The 23,591-nt window shown below is 43.4% G+C and overlaps 1 protein-coding gene across 2 annotated transcripts; it reads right to left on the minus strand.

Annotated features, from left to right (window-relative positions):
- Positions 1–1,405: 1,405 nt before the first annotated feature.
- Positions 1,406–23,039, minus strand: ogdhb (oxoglutarate dehydrogenase b; the record flags this gene model as incomplete). Of its 2 annotated transcripts, none has more annotated exons than XM_080510679.1 (22): positions 1,406–1,544; positions 2,102–2,256; positions 3,362–3,525; positions 3,606–3,678; positions 4,856–4,981; positions 5,085–5,156; positions 6,005–6,183; positions 7,096–7,223; positions 8,151–8,301; positions 8,480–8,608; positions 9,803–9,905; positions 10,017–10,169; positions 10,959–11,138; positions 11,231–11,359; positions 12,194–12,373; positions 12,883–12,973; positions 14,251–14,397; positions 14,493–14,647; positions 14,730–14,845; positions 20,349–20,442; positions 20,518–20,706; positions 22,818–23,039. In XM_080510679.1, the coding sequence occupies 22 exons, from the start codon at positions 23,037–23,039 to the stop codon at positions 1,427–1,429; spliced, it is 3,054 nt and encodes a 1,017-aa protein (XP_080366805.1). In that variant the 3' UTR covers positions 1,406–1,426. The 2 variants fall into 2 exon arrangements, with proteins under 2 accessions (XP_080366805.1, XP_080366804.1); XM_080510678.1 differs by having other exon boundaries at positions 20,277–20,442.
- Between the last annotated feature and the right edge of the window lie 552 nt (positions 23,040–23,591).

A 23,591-nucleotide genomic window follows, 5' to 3' on the forward strand; every position in this document is an offset into this window, starting at 1 on the left:
GGGGGGGGGAAACTCATCGTCGGCCGCCATTTTGAATTTTTCACTTCCGTCAACATTCAGATTGTCACCGGAAGTATTAAAAACTCACTCGAAATTCAACACATGAAAGCAACTTCAACTCAAACGACGTACTTTTGATTATTTTGACTTTCTAATTCCGAAGTTTCATAACTTTTAAGCGTTCAGAAAAAAAATTTGACAGAGGACGAGGAGGAGGAAGAGGGACAGGATTTGATTTGTCAATATAATAAAAAAAATACATGACACACGTTTACCATGTGATTAAATAAATGCACGTGAATAAAAAGTGACTAATACAATAAATAAGGTGTTGCGGCGCCTTCCCTGAGCTTCACTGCGATATCCTGATTATGAAAGAAACTACAAGCGTTTTTGTGTAAAAAAAACTATGTTGGTCGAATTCATACATTATCCAAGCTTCTATATTTACATTAAACTTCGGGTAAATAAAAATTTGTGCTCAAAAATCCTCCCTGCGGTTTTTACGTTGTTCGAAAATGTACCTCATATACTTTTTGTTTTCCATAAACTCAGACTGACTGTTATTTCAAGTAAATCATCAACAAACGTTCATTTTCTAAAAGGGATTAATGAATCGTCTGTTTATATTTGTTTAACGGTTTGTTAATGTGTGTCTCTTGAACGATAATGTTTCACCAGTAGGGGGCTCTCTATTTATTAGTTGTTTAAAAGTACTATACTGTTTCACCACTAGGGGGCTCTCTATTTACTAGTTGTTTAAAAGTACTATACTGTTTCACCACCAGGGGGCTCTCTATTTACTAGTTGTTTAAAAGTAATGTTTCACCACTTGGGGGCTCTCTATTTACTAGTTGTTTAAAAGTAATATAATGTTTCACCACTAGGGGGCTCTATATTTACTAGTTGTTTAAAAGTAATGTTTCACCACTAGGGGGCTCTCTAGTTACTTGTTTAAAAGTAATATAATGTTTCACCACTTGGGGGCTCTTAATTCACTCTTTAAAAGAAATAAAAGAGCTGTATAAATCTCTCTCTCTCTCTCTCTCTCTCTCTCTAATGAAAGAATGGAAGCAAATCAGATCATTTTTCAAAACAAGTCTTTTAAATATGAACATCATCTGCAGATTATTAACTGAAAAAAAAAGAAAGTAAAGAAAAAAAAACTTTTCTTGATTGTGACTGACTGCGTTGTTGCAGATAAAAGCAAAATAAAGGTCGCATGCAAAGTAAAAGTTATTTTTTTTCCAGATTAAAAGCTGGTACATTCACTGCAGGTCGATCGTGTAGCTTTTAAAAAGTCAGTGGGTTGTTGTGCGTTTTTGGTCTCGTTACTCCTCTGATGTGGGAATAAACCGAAAGAAAAAAAAACACATCAATGCAGAATAAAAAATGGAGGCCGGCGGCTCGACGGCGGCGAAACGAGTCAAGAGAAGTCGAAGGACGACAAGTCGAAGGCCGAGTCCAGCAGCCGCTGCAGCTCCCCCTGGTGGGCGTGTTTGTTCCCCGTCGCTGGAGCCGCTGCCGGGTCACGACCCGCGTACCTGCACACACACACACACACACACACACACGTTTTTGAAAATGATGCCCAAGGTGGAACTTTTCAAAAATGGTCTTACTGTGACATTCAACATAATAAGAATCCAACTTGGTGGCTTTATTTTGACAGTCACCATAACAACAATTCAACTTGGTGGTTTTAATTTGACAGTCACCATAACAATTCAACTTGGTGGTTTTATTGACAGTCACCATAATAACAATTCAACTTGGTGGTTTTAATTTGACAGTCACCATAATAACAATCCAACTTGGTGGTTTTATTTTGATAGTCACTATAATAACAATCCAACTTGGTGGTTTTATTTTGACAGTCACCAAAATAACAAGCCAACTTGGTGGTTTTATTTTGACAGTCAGCATAATAACAAGCCAACTTGGTGGTTTTACTTTGATAGTCACCAAAATAAAAAGTCAACTTGGTGGTTTTATTTTGACAGTCACCATAATAACAATCCAACTAGGTTTTATTTTGATAGTCACTATAATAACAATCCAACTTGGGGGTTTTATTTTGACGGTTTTTAGGGGGACTCACCAGACGGGTCTGGTGCGCCGGGTGGTGGTTCTGATGCGAGGCTTCACGTAGTCGTAGTACCCCTGGTTCTTGTGCTCCTCCTGGCACCACACCAGGTCGGCGTTCTGGTACCGGTCCGACTCGGCTTTCACCAGGTCGACGGGGAACGGAGAGAGCTGCCGATCAAACGGCGGGACGTTAGCGTTAGCGTTAGCACTTTTGCTGATGCTCATCTTCAACTTGAATCGTCTCTGCGGCTGAAACGCTTAAGAAACTAGAGCTACGCTCGGTAGAGCAAACACCGTCGCCAATGCTGCACTGGTCACCATGGAAACCAATAGATAACACAAGGTGATCTGATCGTGTGGCGCTAATGCTAACTTCCAGGCTAACACATTTCGCTTGTTGGTTTATGGGTCAGGAAGTTTCGTTTTTTTGTTCCAGTTCCAGAGTGGAAACGTTTTAAAAAGACGCTTCGAGGCATGGACAGGCAAAGAAATTATTATTATTACGTAACCCCCCCCCCCCCCACACAACTTTTTGAAAACGCTTCCCTTTGGAGGGGGTACATAACTTTTTGAAAACCCTCCAACTCTATGGAAAGTGAGGGAAATCACTTTTTAGGAATGCTTTAATTCCGTATCTGAAATGGGCACCCATGGTGAAACTTTTTGAAAACACCCCAACTCCATTGAAACAGGGGAAAAGACAACTTTTTGAAAATGCCTGCCCACATCTCTGTGGAAACTGGGGGGGGGGGGGGGAAGCAGCTTTTTGAAAAGAACAACCAAGGTGGAACTTTTTGAAAATACTCAGACTTCGTGGAAACAGTGGAATACGCAACTTTTTGAAAATGCTTCAACTCCCATCTCTGGAAAAGGGAAAAAAACCTTGTGAAAAGGGTGCCCAAAGTAGAACTTTTATTAAAACCGCTCCAGACTCTTTAGAAACGCAATGGTCTGATTCAGTCTTTGTGGAAATGTGGGAGAAAACACAGCTTTTTAGAAACACTTTAATTCCATATCTGGAAAACTTTTTGAAAAGGGCACCCAGTGTGGAAATTTCTGAAAACACCCTGACTCAAGCCTCTACACATCTTTTGGAAAATGCTTCGACTCCATCTCCATGAAAATTTGGAAAAAACACAACTTTTTGAAAAGGAGAACCAAGATGGAACTTTTTGAAAATGCTCCGACTCCGTGGAGAAAACAATTTTTGGAAAACACAAAAAAAAAAAAAAACTCACGACGTGCAGATAAAGTGGCTAGCAGGTGTCGCTACCTGTTCGATGCGGACGACGGCCACGGTGTCGTCCATACCACGGTTCTTGCGTTCCCGGATCAGTTCGTAGTAAATCTTTCCCGTGCAGAAGATGACCCTCTTCACGCCGCGCGGCTGAGCCGCCGCCGGGCCGTCGTCTGGAATGACGCGCTTGAAATTTGTCCCTGCGGGACGAAAACGGCGACGTCTCAAACACAAACGGGGAAAAATGTTGCATTCTTCACTTCCTCCCGCCGCAGCTCACCGGGCAGCATGTCGTCGAAGCTGGACTTGGCCTCCGGGTGGCGCAGCAGAGACTTCGGAGTGAAAACGATCAGCTGGGGAGTGAAAACAATGCTGAGCCAGAAAATCATGAGCGCGGGGCTCCACCGGAGTCGCTCGTTAGCGCTAAATACGATTGGATACAAAGTAGCACACGGCAGTTAGCGTAGCCTATTGTGCTAAACTCCGGTTTGCCGGAGGAGGAGCGTCATTAATCCTGGACCGGCTATGAAAGATGTGCAACTGTTAGCATTAGCCTTCACCTACAATAATGATAGCTAGCATTAGCATGCTACAAACGCAGTTAGCTTCTTTTTTTTACATTTTTTTAATTTAATTTAATTTATTTGAGCAGTACACATTCTGCTCAAAAATAGCTATTAGCATGTTGGTAGTTTATCACAACTGTTTTGTTTGTTGTTATCATTAGTTCACAAATCTCTTTGTTTTAGGAGGCTGTAACATCCAAATTATAGAGCATCTTCCTCCCACTAATCCAGATTATAGAGCATCTTCGTCCTCTGACACCAGATTATAGAGCATCTTCCTCCTCGAACATCAGATTATAGAGCATCTTCCTCCTCTAACATCAGATTATAGAGCATCTTCCTCCTCTAACATCAGATTATAGAGCATCTTCCTCCTCTAACACCAGATTATAGAGCATCTTCGTCCTCTGACACCAGATTATAGAGCATATTCCTCCTCTAACATCAGATTATAGAGCATCTTCCTCCCACTAATCCAGATTATAGAGCATCTTCGTCCTCTGACACCAGATTATAGAGCATCTTCCTCCTCGAACATCAGATTATAGAGCATCTTCCTCCTCTAACATCAGATTATAGAGCATCTTCCTCCTCTAACACCAGATTATAGAGCATCTTCGTCCTCTGACACCAGATTATAGAGCATCTTCCTCCTCTAACAGCAGATTATAGAGCATCTTCCTCCTCTAACATCAGATTATAGAGCATCTTCCTCCTCTAACATCAGATTATAGAGCATCTTCCTCCCACTAATACACATTATAGAGCATCTTCCTCCCACTAATCCAGATTATAGAGCATCTTCCTCCCACTAATCCAGATTATAGAGCATCTCCTCTCACTAATTTATCTCAACAGTTCTTATTTTGTATTTTTTTTGTTTTGTTTTCCAGCTTGTTGTTTGTTTTTGTTTATTATTCTGTTGGGATGTTTTTTTGTTTTGTTTTGTCCGCTTGCGACTCACGGGCTTCCTGAAGGGCTGCAGCATCTGCCGGCGGAGGACGTGGAAGTAGTTGGCGGGAGTGGAGCAGTTCACCACGATCCAGTTGCAGTCGTAGAGCTGACGCACCGCAAAGTCCTCCGTCAGGTCCTGGAGGTGGAGGGAGGGAGAGAGAGAGAGAGAGAGAGAGAGACGTGAGCGACGAGGGTGGAGGAGTTATGGTGAGTTTGTGTGTGAAGACGGGGAAACTCACGGGGAAAACATCAGGATCGTCGTTGCACATCTGCAGGAACCTCTCCGGTCGAGCTGACGAGTGTTCGGGACCCTGGCGAGAGAGGAAGAGAGAGAGAGAGAGAGAGAGAGAGAAAGGATGGAGGGATGGAGGGATGTTATTATCATTCTGAAAATTTACATCAGAGATGCACTGCAGGACAATAAAACAAACAAAAAGTACCTGAGATAAAATAATAAAAAAAAAAAATACCTGAGTTAAAATAAAATGCAAGAATACATGAGTGGGAATAAGTTAAAACAGAGAATATGTAGTATAGGTAGTATGTAACAATACCACGTACATTTTAAAAGTCATATAAGAGTAATATAGCCAAAACTTATAAAACATATTCTAAAAATAAAAATAGAATAAAATAAAATAAAATTAACATAAATTTTTTTTAAATTAAAATTAAAATCAAATAAAAAAATTTTTTTAATTAAAATTTAAATAAAATAAAATTGAATATTAAATTAAAATTAAAATAATTGAAAATTAAATTACATTAAAATACATTCAAATTTAAATTAAATTAAAAATTATTGAATTGAATTTAAAAATTAAACAATCATGTTATTACAATAAAACAATCATATTTTCATTCTATCGATAAATCTACCGACTGATGTTGGGCACAAATTTACCTCCACCTTGATGCTAACGCTACGTCGCTAGTTCTCACTGTTGCCACCTGCTGTTCAGTTCCTGGTCTCCCTGTTGTGCCATGTCTAATTCTAATTAAAAAAACAAAACAAACAGCGCCACACACTTTGTACATATCCTCATCAACAGTGGCGCCTGTCAGCTTTAGAACCCGGGACCCACTGTGACTCACTACTGCCACCTAATGGCCGGCCCTGGGATGACGGGTGGTGTCGGGTGGTGTCGGGGGCTCCTACCATTCCCTCCATGCCGTGCGGCAGCAGCAGCACGATGCCGTTCTGCCTCACCCACTTGGCCTGGCCCGAGCTGATGAACTGGTCGATGATGCACTGGGCCGTGTTGTGGAAGTCTCCGAACTGAGCCTCCCACAGCACCAGGGCGTTGGGGCTCGCCATGGCGAAGCCCAGCTCGAAGCCTGCAACACCAGACGGGGGAGGGGGGGGGGGGGGGGCACACCACCACCAGGGGGCGTCAGACACGTCACACAGCGCCCCGGTTCAGGTAAACGCGTCGTTATAGTTGCTTTTGTTTTGAAACAGGTTCCAGAGTGGAGACGTTTTAATACCAGAATGTTTCATTACAACTGACTTGATGTTTGTTTGATCTCGTAAAACGACAGTTTGATCCCACCGTGGACACCATGAAGCAAAACTTCTAATTCAAAGGTTATGATGATCATATTTTACTGGTATATATATATATGAAACTGGACTGTACTGTGTGTGTGAATTATATATATATATATATATGGAAAAATAGACCTTGAATTCGAATGCACAATACATTCTAATGCACTGTGGATCTGTGTGTGTGTGTGTGTGTGTATATATATATATATATATATATATATATATATATAGACACACACACACACAGACACACACACATATACATAAACATTTATATGTTTCTTCCATATACATATTTGGTGTAACAATTTATCACATCACAATGTACTATTTAGTAGTATATATATATATATATATATATATATATATATATATATATATATATATGGGAAAATAGACCTTGAATTCTCATGCACAATTCCTTCTAATGCACTGTGGACAAAATATTTCATGATGATGTAATAATATATATATGGCAGTATGCACATAGTAGTATACATATAGGAAGTATACACATATACATATACATACACACACACACACACACACACATATATATGGGTGTCTTTGAATTGTGCTGCTTAAAATATATTTCAGAAACCCTGATTGTTTTGAGACCGACCCACCCCCCCCCCCCCTCACCCCTCCCCCCCCTCTCCCCCCCCCTACACCCTGTGTTGTGTTTTGCCCAGGCTCACCCAGGACGCCGTACTCGGACAGCGAGCTGTTGCAGACGGTGTAGGGCGCCTGGTCTGGAGACACGTGGTTCATGGGGATGCAGGTCCTCTTGTCCACGTTCTGGTCGTGGAGGACGTGGTGCCGGTGGCTGGCGGGACGCGGCACACACACAATCACACACCTGCACTATATACTATTATATATCTAGTATAGTATCAGATGGCTTTGTTTATCTGTTTCCATGTCTCTTTAAGGTAAACAAGTGCAGGTAAATACATTTTTTATGAATTTCTTTTTGATGAAAAGCTCCATTTAAATATCCTGAAGTCAATTTCAAAATACATTTTGACACACTTGGAGGGATTATTGAGTATATTTGATACAAAAACGTGCATCAAGGTCGACAATAATGTGTATTTTTATGTCTTTGATTCGGTAAACGGAGGATTTTTCTAGATTTATTCTTCTTTGGAAGTCAAAATAAAAAGGATCAATGTTTGTTTGTATAATTATTTCCCTACATTTCTACACCACAGCTCAGATATATGAAGAACGAGGGAGTTGTTATTGTTGTTATTATTTATTGCAGGTCCATGAAGAACAACAACATATAGGTACATAAGTAGAAAAATAAATAAAAAATAATCAAGGATGCAAGAAACAACACACTAAAGTTTGTTGTTTTTTTTAATTGAAAAGTTAAATAAATTTTTTTTTAAAAGAATGCAACTATTACATAGATATACAAAACTTATATAATAACTGAGTGATTTAATTTTACACATTTTTTATTTTGTGTGTAAATTTTGACTTCAGGATATTTATAAGCAGCGTCCAAACCGAAGTTTTTATCAAAATTATTTCGTAAAAATGTATCGATAAGCACTAATTCACCATAAAGAGAAGCCACATGATACTACACTAACTATATATATGGACGTACGCGAGATATATGAAAAAATATTTGAAACTCTCAATTAGAAATAATAAAGTTGCACAGGGTTTATTTTCTCAGATTAAAAAAGGACGAGTCGTCCCCCGACCCCCGTCCCCCGACCCCCGACCCCCCCCTCACCTGAACGTCCCTCTCTCCACGTCCTGGCCGCTGAGACGGACGTGGATCCCGTCCCGCAGCAGCGAGCCGAAGGCCATGTACTCGCCCAGGGCCCAGTCGCACTGCCGCTGGGCCACCATGGCGGCTCGGCCCCGCAGGATGCGGCTCAGGCCTGGGGACGGACACACACACACACACACACACACACACACACACACACACACACACACACACACACACACACACACACCACACACACACACACACACACACACACACACACAGATGTGAGAGAGGCTCGGACACGGCCGTCTCACGTGGGGGACGGAGGAGGCGGAATGGCGCCGTACCTCCGTGGATGGTGAAGTCCTCCACCGGGACCGACGACGCCACGCTGCCGATGTGGACGAGGTCGCGTTCAGAGAGGCCGGTGGAGGGAGAGGTCATCGTCCGGGGCTGACCCTCCAGGGTGAAGAAACCTGGAGATATATATATATATATATTTATATATATATATATATATATATATATAGATATAGATATAGATATAGATATATATATATAGATATAGATAGATATTTATATTATATATATAATAGCATTTAGTCATTTTAGCCAGTGGAGCTGTTTAACCATTTTCAATATGGTTGCTCTCTCTTTTTCTCTCCTTTAGTCTGTGCTCTCTCTCATTTAATAGTCTGTCCTCGCTCCCTTCTTTAGTCTGTGCTCTCTCTCATTTAATAGTCTGTTCTCTCTCCCACTCCTTTAGTCTGTGCTCTCTCTCATTTAATAGTCTGTTCTCTCTCCCACTCCTTTAGTCTGTGCTCTCTCTCATTTAATAGTCTGTTCTCTCTCCCACTCCTTTAGTCTGTGCTCTCTCTCATTTAATAGTCTGTTCTCTCTCCCTTCTTTAGTCTGTGCGTTCTCTCTCTCACTCCTTTAGTCTGTGCTCTCTCTTTTTTAGTCTGTTCTCTCCCTTTTTTAGTCTGTGCTTTCTCTCTCTCGCTCCTTTAGTCTGTGCTCTCTCTCTTTTTAGTCTGTTCTCTCTCTTTTTTAGTCTGTGCTTTCTCTCTCTTAATAGTCTGTTTTCGCTCCCTTCTTTCATCTGTGCTTTCTCTCTCTCTTGTGCTCCTTTAGTCTGTGCTCTCTCTTTTTTAGTCTGTGCTTTCTCTCTCTCCCTCCTTTAGTATGTGCTCTCACTCTATCTTTGAGTCTGTCATCTCTCACTCTATCTTTTAGTCTGTGCTCTATCTTTCTCGATCATTTTGTCTGTGCTCTCTTATGGTCTCTCTCTTACCGTGCAGTCTGTACCTTCTCTCTCTCTCTTACTGTATAGTCTGTGCTCTCTCTCTTCTTTAGTGTGTACTCTCTCATAGTCTGTGCTCCTGATGTCTCTTTCTCTCTCTCTCGCTCTCTCTGTCTCTCTCCTCTCTCTCTCTCTCCTTGTCTCTCTCTCAAGTGAAGAAAAGACATCTTGACCTTTCTATTGTTCTATGAGTGAAGAAAGAAAAACAGATTTAAAGAAACACGTCCTTGTGCTCCTGGAACACTCAGGTCAGCGTTTGAATGTTCCAAAACTAAACGCAGGCGCTCATCCTGGTCGACAGCGGACGTCTCGGTGAGGACGGGCGGCGGTCCTACCGGGCGGCGGTCCTACCGGGCGGCGGTCCTACCGGGCCACGGCGAGTCCAGCCAGTGCTTGATGTGCAGGATCTTCTCGTCTTTAGAGCGAGCGAAGGCTTCCTCGCAGATCCTGTCGTAGTTCGCCACCTCCTCCTGGGTAAAGGACGGAGAGACGGGAGTCAGTTCTCTGATTTTCAGAGGGAGGGGGGTGGGGGGGGGGGTGGGGGGGTGGGGGGGGGGGGGGGGGGGGGAGGGGTGCCTCGCCTCGTATTGCTGCATGTTGACGACTCCTTCTCCGACCAGCTTCTCCACGAACTTGTGCAGGACGTCTTTCTGCTTCTTGATCTGCTTGTACATCAGCGGCTGAGTGAACATCGGCTCGTCCATCTCGTTGTGGCCGTTTCGCCTGTAGCAAACCTGGAGGAGCGACAAAACTTGGATTTCACCTTTTAGTAGTTTCAAAGTGCTCTGGTCAGTCACTCTGTGCTCTCTCTCTCCTGTAGTCTGTGCTCTCGCTCTCTCTCTCTCCTTTAGTCTGTGCTCTCTCTCTCTTGCTCCCTCATTTAGTCTATGTTCTCTCTCTTGCTCTTTTAGTCTGTGCTCTCTCTTGCTCTCTCCATTTGTCTGTGCTCTCTCTCGCTCTCTCCGTTTGTCTGTGCTCTCTCTCTCCTTTAGTCTGTGCTCTCACCCACTCTCTCTCCTATAGTCTGTGTTCTCTCTCTCTCTCTCTCCTTTAGTTTGTGCTCTCTGTCTCTCCTTTAGTCTGTGCCCTCTCTCCTTTAGTCTGTGCTCTCTCTCTCCTTTAGTCTGTGCTCTCTCTCCTTTAGTCTATGCTCTCTCTCTCTCTCTTTTAGTCTGTGTTCTCTCTTGCTCTCTCTCCTATAGTTTTGTGCTCTCTCTCATAGTGTGTGCTCTCGCTCTCTTTCTCCTTTAGTCTGTGCTCTCTCTCTCTCTTTTAGTCTGTGTTCTCTTGCTCTCTCTCCTATAGTTTGTGCTCTCTCTCTCGTAGTCTGTGCTCTCGCTCTCTCTCTCATAGTCTGTGCTGTCTCTCCGTTATAATCTGTGCTCTGTCTTGCTCTCTTACAGTCTGTGATTTCTCTCTCTCTCTCCTACAGTCTGCCCGCTCTCTTTCGCTCTCGCTCCTACAGTCTGTGCTCTCCACTAATGTGCCCTAAAGGATTGAGAACATGTGAACCGTTTCCCTACCAGATCCACGACCACGTCCTTGTGGAAGGTGTTCCTCCACTCGGCCGCCACGTTGCACACGTACATCACGGCCTCCGGGTCGTCGGCGTTGACGTGGAAGATGGGGGCGTTGACCACCCGGGCCACGTCGGTAGGGTACGGCGAGGAACGGGCCATCCGGGGGTCGGTGGTGAAGCCGATCTGCGAAGAACCGACACGGAGAGGACTCAGACTTAACCCCTAAAACATTATTTAACTTTTTTTTTTTTTAAAGTGTATTATATAAAGTGCACCTGGTTGTTGACCACCACGTGGACGGTTCCGTGGGTGCTGTAGGACGGCAGGTCGGACAGGTGGAACGTCTCGTACACGATGCCCTGGCCGGCGAACGCCGCGTCGCCGTGGATCAGGATGGACATCACCTGAGAGACGAGCAGCTTTTTTAAGGCCTCGGTTAAAGACGGCGGTTTCCACGGAAACGGCAGACGCTGTTGTTTGTTGTGACGGAACGAACACGTGTGCAGAGAAGGATCCGCTATACACGTCAACAACGGGAGAACGCAGACAATCTCGTGGACAGACGACACAGGCGGATTGTTACTACGGTGACTGTCAAAATAAAAGCACCAAGTTCCAGGACTGGGACCGGGAGCCGTGACACGATGGAGGCAAACATTGTTGTGATTGTTCATCTACTGAGCATGTGCAGAACTATTTCAGCTGTTCTGCGTTTCAGAAAATTTACCCCGTTTCCACGCAGGCTGTAAGAGAATTATTTATTTTTTTAATAAAAGTTGCACCCCTCCTCCCCATTACCACAGACATGGAGTCGCAGTGTTTTCGAAAAGTTGCCGGTCCCATTTCCACGGAGATGGGAGTCGGAACCATTTTTTTTCTTCAATGTATTTCCCCCCCGTTTCCATTGAGACGGATTTGGAGTGAGTTCGTAAACGTTTGCAAAAAGTTGCATTGCCCACAGTTTCCATGGAGATCGGCTGTTTTCATAAAAGTGCCCCCCAAATTTCCCTGGAGATGGACTCTTTCAGAAAAGTTGCACCCCCCCCCCCCCCGTTTGCAAAAATGGAGTTGGAATAACTTTGAAAAAGTTTGCAAAAAGTTGCGTTACCCCTCCCCCTCCACCGTTTCCATGGAGACGGACTCGAAAAGTTTGTTTTTCTCCAGTTTCTATGGACACTTGGGTGTTTTCACTTTAAAAACATCACATACACACCCCCACCCCCCCTCCCCCGGCGTACCCTCTTGCCCTCCGTGTCTCCCAGGTAGAACTGCTCGGCCTTGGCCTTCCCCTGCACCACCGGGTCCACGGCCTCCAGGTGAGACGGGTTGGCCATCAGAGATAGGGTGATGTAGCGGTCCGTCACCCGGTTCATCCTCTTGTGGTACATCCCCAGGTGGTACTTCACGTCTCCGGAGCCCTATATATCATATATATATATAGATATATATATATATGTGTATAACTCGGGTGTCACATAGTGTAATTTGATCTCAAGCGGACTCTTTAAATAAGCAAAACTCAAAATCTCTGTCTTTTGTTTTAAGTATCACTATATCACTAGGAAGTTTACATTTAATGATGAAACAAACCTGAAATTTGAACAAACGGGAGTTAAAATTCGTCAAATATTACACCTGTTTGCATTGAACTTTACAACTTCCACATCGCAGGGGATTTGATTATTTACATCTTTAAAGGGATAAATCATTTGTAACTGGAACCAAACAATATCGTCGTCTCGTTCCCACTATGATTAAATTGTAGAAATTATCTTTCATGTCGCCACGTTTCAACATAAGAATCCAGATTCACTGATTGGCCACACAATGTGAAGTAAAGAGAGCCCCTGGTGGTCAGACACTATATTGCAGCTGGGAGATTTTATACAGGAGTTCCACATTGACTTGTGTGATTTAAGCTCCAGACCTCGTCTGCTGCCTCCAGTTTGGAGTCGAACTGACAGAAGATCTGGTCGAGTTCCTTCCGGATGACGTTGGCCAGAACGTTGAGTCGTCCTCTGCAGAGACACGCAGACGACGCGAGACATCAGCCAGTCTGTCCCACTGAGTCACACGACGAGGAGGCGGAGCTGAACAGAGTGTGACATCAGTCAGTCTCGGATAAGCTCCGCCTTCTTCTCCACTGACCGAACGAGCAAGGTCGTTTCTCGCCGGGTGTCTCAGCGGGGAGCCGCAACGAAATGACAACAAGAAGCCATAACACGACAACAAATGTCACAACACAACAAAAAAAAAAAAGCCGGAACATGACAACCAAGGTCACAACATAACAACAAAAAGCCATAACACAACAAAAGTCACAACACAACCCCAAAAAGTCACAACACAACCAAAAAAAGCAATAACACAATAACAAAAAGCCATAACACGACAACAAATGTCACAACGCGACAAAAATCACAATAACAACAAATAAAAGCCATAACACGACAACCAAGGTCACAACATAACAACAAAAAGCCATAACACAACAAAAGTCACAACACAACTGCAAAAGTGACAACACAACCCCAAAAAGTCACAACACAACCCAAAAAAGCAATAACACAATAACAAAAAGCCATAACATGAAAACAAAAGTCACAACGTGACAACAAAAGTCACCACAACAAAAGTCACCACATAACAACAAAAAGCCCTAACACAACAAGTCATAACGTGACAGCAAAAGTCACAGCACAACAAAAATCACAACACTACAACAAAAAGCCATAACACAACAACAAAAGTCACAACGCAACTGCAAAAGTGATAACACAACAACAAAAAGTCACAACACAACCAAAAATAGCAATTACACTAAAACAAAAAGCCATAAACCCAACAACAAAAGTCACAACAATAAAAGTCAGAACTTAACAACAAAAAGTCATAACACGACAAAAAATGTTACAACATAACAAAATTCACAACACAACAAAAGCCATAACATGACAACAAAAGCCACAACAACAAAAGTCACAACGCAACTGCAAAAAGCTTGTGTTGTGTTATTGTTGCTATTGTTGTTGCTATTGTGTTGATGATATTGTGTTGTTGCTATTGTGTTGTTGTTGCTATTGTGTTGCTGTTGCTATTGTGTTAATGCTATTGTGTTGTTGCTATGGTGTTGTTGCTATTGTGTTGATGCTATTGTGTTGTTGTTGCTATTGTGTTGTTGTTGTTGCTATTGTGTTGTGCTGGTGTCCCTCCCGGGCCACCGTAGGACTGAAGTGGTTCAAAGCGAACCACCAGCGAGGCGCCTGATTGGCTGCTGGCGGGGAGCACACTGGACCTGTGAGACATCCCCATGACGACGCTCTCCACGCCGCTCTGGCTGGACTTGTCGATGATGGTCTTGAGCGCCGGGATGAGCGACTCGCACCCCTCCAGGCCGAACCGCTTCTCCGACGACCACTTCCTCTGGAGGAACTCCTCGAACCTGCGGCGACGGCGGGGGAGGGGGAGGGGGGAAAGGTTAGCACTCTCTCCGCTAAGCTAAGCCGCGCGGCGGCCACACGGCGGAGCGTCGCGGACCGGGTGGAGCGGATCATCCTGGCGAGCAGCGTCCTCTTCTCCTCGTGGCCGAAGCGCATGACTCCCGGCGTCTCGAACTTCCGCCGGATCCACTGGCACTGCTCCACGTCGTTGATGAACATGAACTCCACGCCGATGTGCTGGCAGTACGCCGCCTACGGGGAACCGTACGTTCATCCCGCCATCTTTTTTACTCAAAAACAGGAAGTTCCCGCCGCCGCGGCTTAGCGTCTTTACCTCGAGGCGCCGTATGATCTCCCGGAGAGGCAGCTCCGTGTCGTCGCCGCCGATGAACGTGGTCTTGGGGAGTCGGAAAACTCGGTCCAGGTCGCTTTCCTCCAGCCCGTAAAAACCTGGAGCGGAATGCGAGGTGGAAAAAAAAAAAGAACAACAAAAAAATGTAAAAAACGTGAAAATGTTTAATCTGAGAAATTACGAATGGACCTGATCTGCCGCAGAAGCTCCGCCTCTTTTTTCCGAACGAGCCGATTCTTTTTTGCGAGTCAAGAAAAAGAACCGACTCGCCGAAAAAGCAACGGGGAATTCCCGTCACGATGAGTTTAATTGAAAAGCTCAAAAGGATTAAAGAATTAACAATTAAAATGTTTTCTAAAGACGTTTTTCTTGAGTTGTCATTATCTCGACTCGGATAACTTTAATGATTCACTTTATTACCGTAATTTCTGGACTATTGAGCTCACCTGAATATAAGCCACGCCCACCAAATTAATAATAATAATAAAAAAAAGTGGTCGTGTGTCCACTGGAATGTCAGTGTCCTCCCTGCGTGTGTGTGTGTGTGTGTGTGTGTGTGTGTGTGTGTGTGTGTGTGTGTGTGTGTGTGTGTGTGTCCAGTTCAATTACCAAAACAAACAACAGCACCCACTAGTGGCCAGGCATGCTAACTACACCGTTCCTCGGAACTTCTGTCATTTTCATGTAAACCGAACATTGAAACGTAGCAGAACTTTTCTGAAATGGGGGGGATAAAAAAAAAGAAAAAGAAAAGAAAAAGAAAAGCATCAACGTTTTTTCTCTCTCTCTCTGTCTTTTTCAAATGTAAACAGTCACATTCTCTTCGAGCGACGTCGAGGATCTGAACTAACCGGAGTAACAGGATGGAGACGCCCCTCCACCCTCCACCTCCTCTCTCCACCCTTCACCCTCCATCCCCCACCCCCTCCCTCCCCCCTCCTCCCTCCACCCGCTCCCTCCACCCATCACCCTCCTCTCTCCACCCTCCACCCTACTCCCTCCTCCCTCCACTCTCCTCTCTCTCCACCCTCCACCCTTCTCCCTCCACCCCCACCCTCCACCCTTCTCTCTCCACCCCCTCCCTCCATCCTCCACCCTCCTCTCTCCACCCTCCCTCCTCTCTCCAGCCTCCACCCCCTCCCTCCACCCTCCTCTCTCCTCCCTCCACCCTCCACCCTCTATCCTCTACCCCTCCCTCCACCCTCCTCTCTCCACCCTCCTCCCTCCCCCCTCCCTCCCCCCTCCCTCCACCCCCCTCCCTCCACCCTCCACCCCCCTCCCTCCTCTCTCCACCCCCTTCCCTCCACCCCCCTCCCTCCTCCCTCCACCCTCCTCCCTCCTCCCTCCACCTCATCCAGAACCTGCGGTGGTTTTCCCGTCGCTTTGCGGCTCGAGTTCCACCGGTTCCAGGAAGAAAGTGTGGCGGAGCTTCAGCTGAAGCGGCTCGACACGTTTCTCCTCGCTGCTTATCTGCAGGGCATCGACACGTCGAGACACTTTGAACCGAACATCACAGTTTCTACCGCCGGCAAGATAAATTTACATTTTTCCGACTGTAGATTGTGAAGAGACCAAAGGCTTTTCTCTTCATTCTTACTTTTTTACCACCACAATACATTTTAAATTCATTTATTATTTTTATTGAGATTGTAATCATCATCATCGTCTTTGCCGTTGTTGAAAAAACTAAATCGCATCACGGGATCTTAAAAATAGTCAAACATCATTAATGGTTTTTACAGATATTCTTTCATGTCCAGTATATATTATATATATTAAAGTATTATAATGTTTCTATATCTATCTATCTATGTTTAGTTTTTCCTCTTGAGTTTATCCATTATTCTATAATTTTTTTCAATAGTTCACTTGATACGACCTTCATCACACCACTGTCTATATATTTTACTGTAATATTTTCTTTACGTTCACTAATATATTTCTGTCAAACTTCCACTCGTTAAATCATTTGACTATTTATACTTTTATATAACGCTAATTATTTGTTTTTAATATGATCTGTTTATTCATTATTTTACCAGATAAAACATACAGTTCACTCCTGTATTTGCACTTTTAATATTATTATTTCACTTGATTCGATTTCATTATTATCATATATTATTCTATATATAGAGATTATATTATTTACTAACCTATTTAAATAATTATTTTCCCCCAAAATTTTTCTATTTTAAATTCTTACTTTTAATGACCTCATTATGAAAATCTGTTCAATATGTTTTAATATTTACTTACATTTTTATGATTTCATTAAAAGTATCCAGATTCTTCACAATAAATATAAAAATGTTTTTAGTCTTATATATTATAAGAATAGGTTAGTATTCTAAAAATAGGTTAGTAAATATATATATATTTACTATATAATATATCTTCAATATTTTTAATATTGACTTATTTTTATGATTTTATTAAAAGTATCAAGATTCTTCACAGTAAATGTAAAACAATTTTTTTTAGTCTTATATATTGTAAAAATAGGTTAGTAAATATACATATTTACTATATAATATAATCAATATTTTTTAATATTTACTTACATTTTTAGGATTTCATTAAAAGTATCCAGATTATTCACAATAAATGTAAAACATTTTTTTTTGTGTTATATATTATAAGAATAGGTTGGTATTTTAAGAATAGGTTAGTAGATATATATATTTACTATATAATATAAATATATATACTATATAATATAAATATAATACATATATATACACACACACACACACACACACACATATATACTCTTTACAGTGTTGAATTGTATGTGAATGAACATGAAGTATTGTTTTAGTGGTTGTTGAACTTGGAAGGGAAAGTGGGCGGAGCCTACGTTTATCTGCAGGGGGACGTCCTGGTTGCTCCGGATAGAGATAAGTGGCTGAGAGGCGGAGGTGTGTGGATCTCCCCCCCCCCCCACCACCACCACCACCACCTCCGCCCCTCCACGTGCCAACAGGACAGTTCCTATTCAGCTCCGCCTTACATGAGAGAATCTTTAGACTTTGATCTTTTGATCTTTGACGTGCCTTCCAGCTGAAACACCGACTTCCCCCGCTGCAATAAAACTCCCAACGCCCTTTTTCTCCGACGCCCACATTTTACACAACCACAAGAGGAAATGTTAATGACTGTAAAACAGTTTGGTTTAGCTTTGATAACGACTTTACTACAACTCTCAATGGCTTTGTGTTGATAGGAGGCATAAATGAAACGTGTTTACTTCTTTCTGCCACCCTGTCAATCTGAAAAAAAAAAGTTTCACGATCAGTCTGCAATATTTTGAAAACGATGTCCGTTTACATGGAAACTGTGAGAACTGTGTAATTTATTATGTTTAGCTACAAGTTGGTGCTGTTTATTTATGGAATTAATCCACAGACAAGGAGAACAATACACTACAAACATAATAATAATAATAATACATTTTATTAAAAGAGCACTTCACATTTAAAGAATCTAAAAAAAAATGTAAAAGGCAAGTCAAAGAAAAGAAAATTTTTTGGGGGTATTATTGGGTTTAAAAGAAACACGTAAAAAACAATTTAGAACACCCGAGTTGTATCGTTATTACAGTGACTGTCAAAATAAAACTACCATTTTTTTTTTTTTAAAGAAAACCACACAACCATGAACGTGTCGGGGTTTTTTCATTGGTCACATCTAAATGAATCAAGTTCTTCCAACTAAATCTAATTAATTAACTTAAGCTGGAAGAATCAGATGTTATCAATTGAAGCCATTAAATTAATTTGCGACTATTTTCCTCGTTCAGTTTCCACTGCCTGGCATAATATATAATATATTATATATGTGAGAATTATTATTATTATTTTTAGATGTTTTAGTCTTTTGTGTGGCTGTAATTTTAGTAGAACGGCAACAATTTAAAGTTTCTTGTTATTTTCCCAACATTTTCAGAAAAATGGATCTGATGCTCAATTAGGAAAAAAAACCTAAATATTTCACATGTGTACAGCGATGCATTTCTTTCTTCTTTTTTTTTTAGCCAACAAATCGTAGTAGAAATGTCATTTTATTTTGTAACTCACTGCTGTTTTGTACTCAGCACTCCTATTTTGAAAGGGTTTTATATTTGCTTGTATTGATTTTTACATGATCATATTGTTTTATATTGTTGCTTCAGCTCGGAGTGTTTTTTAGCACTTTGAGGTTCACTAATGTAAAAATACACGACAAATAAAATGCATTATTATTATTATAATTTGTTCTTGTCATTACTAGTGCACGGAGTAGCAGTTCTCTCTGTGGCGGCGTGGCGATGGCGGCGTGACCCCGGCGACCTCCGGCACAAAGCAGAACAATACAGACGTGAAGAGTGAAAACGCCGGAGCGCGGGCCTCAACAATCGGAGGCCCACCACCTTTTCATGCGGCACAATGAGCTGGAACACACTCTGCGCCGGCCGGGCGGGACTCAAACTCCACGCCGTGGGGGGGGAGGGAGGGGGGAGGGGGTGGGTGGAGTTGAGGCGGGTGGACATTGGAGTGGCGTCTTGCGCCGCTTCACTCAGACACCCCCCCCCCCCACACCCTCAGTTTTGTGCCGAGAAGGCAAAAACAAAATCAGCTGATTGATCAACAATGGCGAGAGAAGCGGCGCTCAGCGAAACGCAAGACAGCCTCTGGACACTTTCGCGCTCGGCGTCTTATCTCTGGAACACAATGACTCGGAGTGCTGAGCGGCCCGATAAGAGCCGCGGGGCGAAAGGTCAAATAAGATTAAAGCGACTTGACCAGAGGAGAATCTTCTGCGAGCTCGTGATGTGTTCACGAGGTACTCCGGGCGAGGATGAGGGCCACCGTGGAAAAAAACCCTGAGTTCTGACTTTTGTTCTCAGAATTCTGACTTGAAACTCAGAATTCTGACTTTAAACTCAAAATTCTGACTTTAAACTCAGAATTCTGGATTTTTTTCTCAAAATTCTGACTTTAAACTCAGAATTCTGGATTTTTTTCTCAGAATTCTGACTTTAAACTCAAAATTCTGACTTTAAACTCAGAATTCTGGCTTTTTTTCTCAGAATTCTGACTTTATACTCAGAATTCTGACTTTAAACTCTGAATTCTGACTTTAAACTCAGAATTCTGGCTTTTTTTCTCAGAATTCTGACTTTATACTCAGAATTCTGACTTTAAACTCTGAATTCTGACTTTAAACTCAAAATTCTGACTTTAAACTCAGAATTCTGGATTTTTTTCTCAAAATTCTGACTTTAAACTCAAAATTCTGACTTTAAACTCAGAATTCTGACTTTTTTTCTCAAAATTCTGACTTTAAACTCAGAATTCTAGCTTTTTCTCAGAAATCTGAGTTTAAAAGTCAGAATTCTGACAAAAAAGTCAGAACTCAGGGTTCACAGTGGCCCTAATCCTCATCCGTAAGGTACACTGTAAAAAAAAAAAAAAAACCCTGAAAAAACTCCTGAACTTGGCGTCACACGGTCCCGCCTGAATGCTAACGGCTAACAGCTAAATGTACATTTCGTCTGGATTTCGCCCTCGAGGATCAACGTTGCGGCACAAAGCTGAAACCAGTGAAGTGGATCCTCACCGACGTTCTGGAAGCCGACGGCACACGGCGTGTCGTCGAAGTCGACGCAGCTGATCTCCAGCGGGTCCAGCTTGGCGATGTGGTGTCCTCGAACCTGCAACCGCGACGGCATGAGTCAGCAGTTTTCGCGCCCGCCGGCGACTCCCCCCTTCCTGTTGATAGAGCTCACCTGGTAGGCTCGGATGAGCGTGTGCACGGCCAGGTGGTCCTCCACCAGCTTCCGCGTGTCGACCTGAGCGCCCGCCGCCGTCTGGACGCCGGGGAGCGACGGCGGCGTGCCGCCAAGGGAGAGCGGGCTCTGGTAGGCGGCGCCCGGCGGAGCGCCGGCGTTAGCGTTACGGAAAAATACGTCCCACGACTGAGGAGTGGAAGGAGAGCGGGGTTACTCACTGCAGGACAGGGAGGAAGATGCTCTATAATCTGGACGTTAGACAAAAACGCTCTATAATCTGGATGTTAGAGGAGGAAGATGCTCTATAATCTGGATGTTAGAGGAGGAAGATGCTCTATAATCTGGATGTTAGAGGAGGAAGATGCTCTATAATCTGATGTTAGAGGAGGAAGATGCACTGTAATCTGATGTTAGAGGAGGAAGATGCTCTATAATCTGATGTTAGAGGAGGAAGATGCTCTATAATCTGATGTTAGAGGGGGAAGATGCTCTATAATCTGGATGTTAGACAAAAACGCTCTATAATCTGGATGTTAGAGGGGGAAGATGCTCTATAATCTGATGTTAGAGGAGGAAGATGCTCTATAATCTGGACGTTGACTAAAGAGCAGCAGCAGACTGCTCTTAATGTATGACAGAAGATTTAAAGCTCCATTTATCTTAAAACGGTTTCAAAGGTGCAGATTCTCGTCAGCTTTTCAAAAACTTCACATGTGACGTTTGTATCTTTAAGCGTTAAAAGTGTAGAAACGAGTTCAGCATGTTTTCCCGACTCTCCTCTTCTCTGGGGGCTTTTCTCGTTTATTGACAGTCGATCCGAGGTTGTTCTTCTTCGACCGAAAGCAAAGTTTAAAGTTCCAGATAAGCTTTGCAGGCCGTGGACAGAAACACTGGTCTTCTTTAGAAAGACTAAATAACGTAGGAACGTTTTGGTTCCATCTCTCATCGAAAATAAATAAAAACTCTGCTTTTATAGAGAATCTCTGTGTCGGGAATTTGGAAAAATCCTAAATTCCCTTAAAAAAATAAGTAAAATAAATGTTGTCGCGTTCCAGTTGACGACAACGTTTAAAGTCTAAATTTAAAATCTCGCAATGCCGACTATGAAATGTGTTCCTTGGCTGAAAACAATGAAAACTCGGAATTCCGACTTTGACGGGTTGAAGCTGTAAAAGTGTTTGTTCTCGAACAAAAACTATTTTAAACACCTTGGAATTCTTTCGTGCTTCACAAACTGCTTTCCTAAACGAAAACAACTTGGAATTCCGACTTTACAGGTTTGGAGCTGAAAAATCATCTGTTCCCGAACTGAAAAAACAACTCGGAATTCCGACTTCAGATGTTTGGAGCTGTAAAAACATGTTACCGAACTGAAATCAACTCGGAACTCCAACTTTACGGGTCTGGAGCAGTAAAAACATCTGTTACTGAACTGAAATCAACTCGGAATTCCGACTTTTGGTGTTTGGAGCTGTAAAAACATGTTACCGAACTGAAATCAACTCGGAACTCCGACTTTACGGGTCTGGAGCAGTAAAATCATCTGGTTTTTTTCCTTTCTGTTTTAGAGGACTTTCACATTCACACGGCAACTTTTTTAAAGCAACGCCCGTTGACACGGAAACTGCCGGAACGCTGAAAATGATGTAGTTGGCATGTTGGGCCACTAGTGGGTGATGTTGCTACCTTCGCTACCAGGCGAACGTATGTATTTGACCAACTTTTTGTAAAAAGTAGCAGCCTGAATTGCATGAAATCTTCAGGGATGATTCGTCATGTTGCCATTAGCCGCTTGCTAGCACAGCGCCAACTCTGCTCCGACGGTCGCTTGCTAATATTTACATTCGGTAAGTACCCAGAAACAGCGGCGTGAGCGCATTGACTCGGCTAGCGGTTTATCTGTGTGCCACCACTCACTAGTTAGCACCAACGAGCCAACATGCTAGCAATGCTAACTCGGTTCGGAAGAACTATTTGTTTGGGCGGTGGCGCTTAATGATGCGTTTCCGCCGCACGCACAGAGTCCGAGCGGTTTTTCGAAAAGTTGCGTTTTCAGCAAGTCTGCGTGCCGTCGTTGCGTAAACAAGACGTAGATCAACGAGTTTTGCATTGCTCATTTCTGTTGCCTTTGCAAATGTGTGTCATTCCAACAGGGCCTCAGCTGGAACTTTTTGTTTTGTTTTGCTTTTTTTTCCGGCGATGTTCTTCCAGTTCCAAGAAAATTACAAGCGCCGGAACGTTTGAAAATGATTGAGTGTCGCCCTGAAGCTGAAGTCCAAGTCCAAACACACTTTTACCTTGTGCACATTCCTGGGATTCTCCAGCCACGCGTAGTACATCTCCTCCACGTAGTTGGAGCTGGTTCCGTTGAGGAACGGCTCCGAGGCCACCGGCGTGTTCAGGAGCCTCGCGGGCTGAAACGTCCTCGGGCCGCCGCCGCCATTTGCGGCGGCGGGGGGGCGGGGCTGCGCCGCCGCCAGAGGCCGGAGCCTCGACACTGTAGTCCTTAAGCGGTGCATGGCCGCTGCAAGTCAAGCCAGAAGTCCTCAGTCCTTCCTGAACCCGTGGTCGCCCCGGCAGCGACGCCGCGGCGGTATTCCAGACGACGGCGTTCCCCGAACGAAATCCCCGACGGCTCCTCGGCGGCTCTTCTGCGGACACGTCCTGGCCTCCTCCGTCCCTCCCTTCCCCCCCGCCACACTTCTTGTCTCCGCACCGTCCGCTGGGTCGTCTCCGGCCTTGAATCAAACATGGGATTAGTAGAAACCAGGAGGAGGGAACGTGAAAATTTTTTTTTTTTGGTCTTTTTGAAAACGATTTCCGTTCACGTGGAAACGGCGGAGATGCTGAAAACGATGTAGATCGCATTACTGGCCACTAGTGGGTGTAGTTGTACGGAAACCACGCACACATGCGCAGAGACAACCAAACGTTAGTGGACAGACCACCGAGTTAGATTGTCGTTAGGGTGAATTTCAAAATAAAAGTACCAAATCAGGGAGGATATCGACCGGGAGTCATGACACGACGGAGGAAAGTCTCCATGGAGACAGAATTTCAGCGTTTTCAAA

Source organism: Blennius ocellaris (assembly GCF_963422515.1).
Source record: "Blennius ocellaris genome assembly, chromosome: 15".
Taxonomy (NCBI): Eukaryota; Metazoa; Chordata; class Actinopteri; order Blenniiformes; family Blenniidae; genus Blennius; species Blennius ocellaris.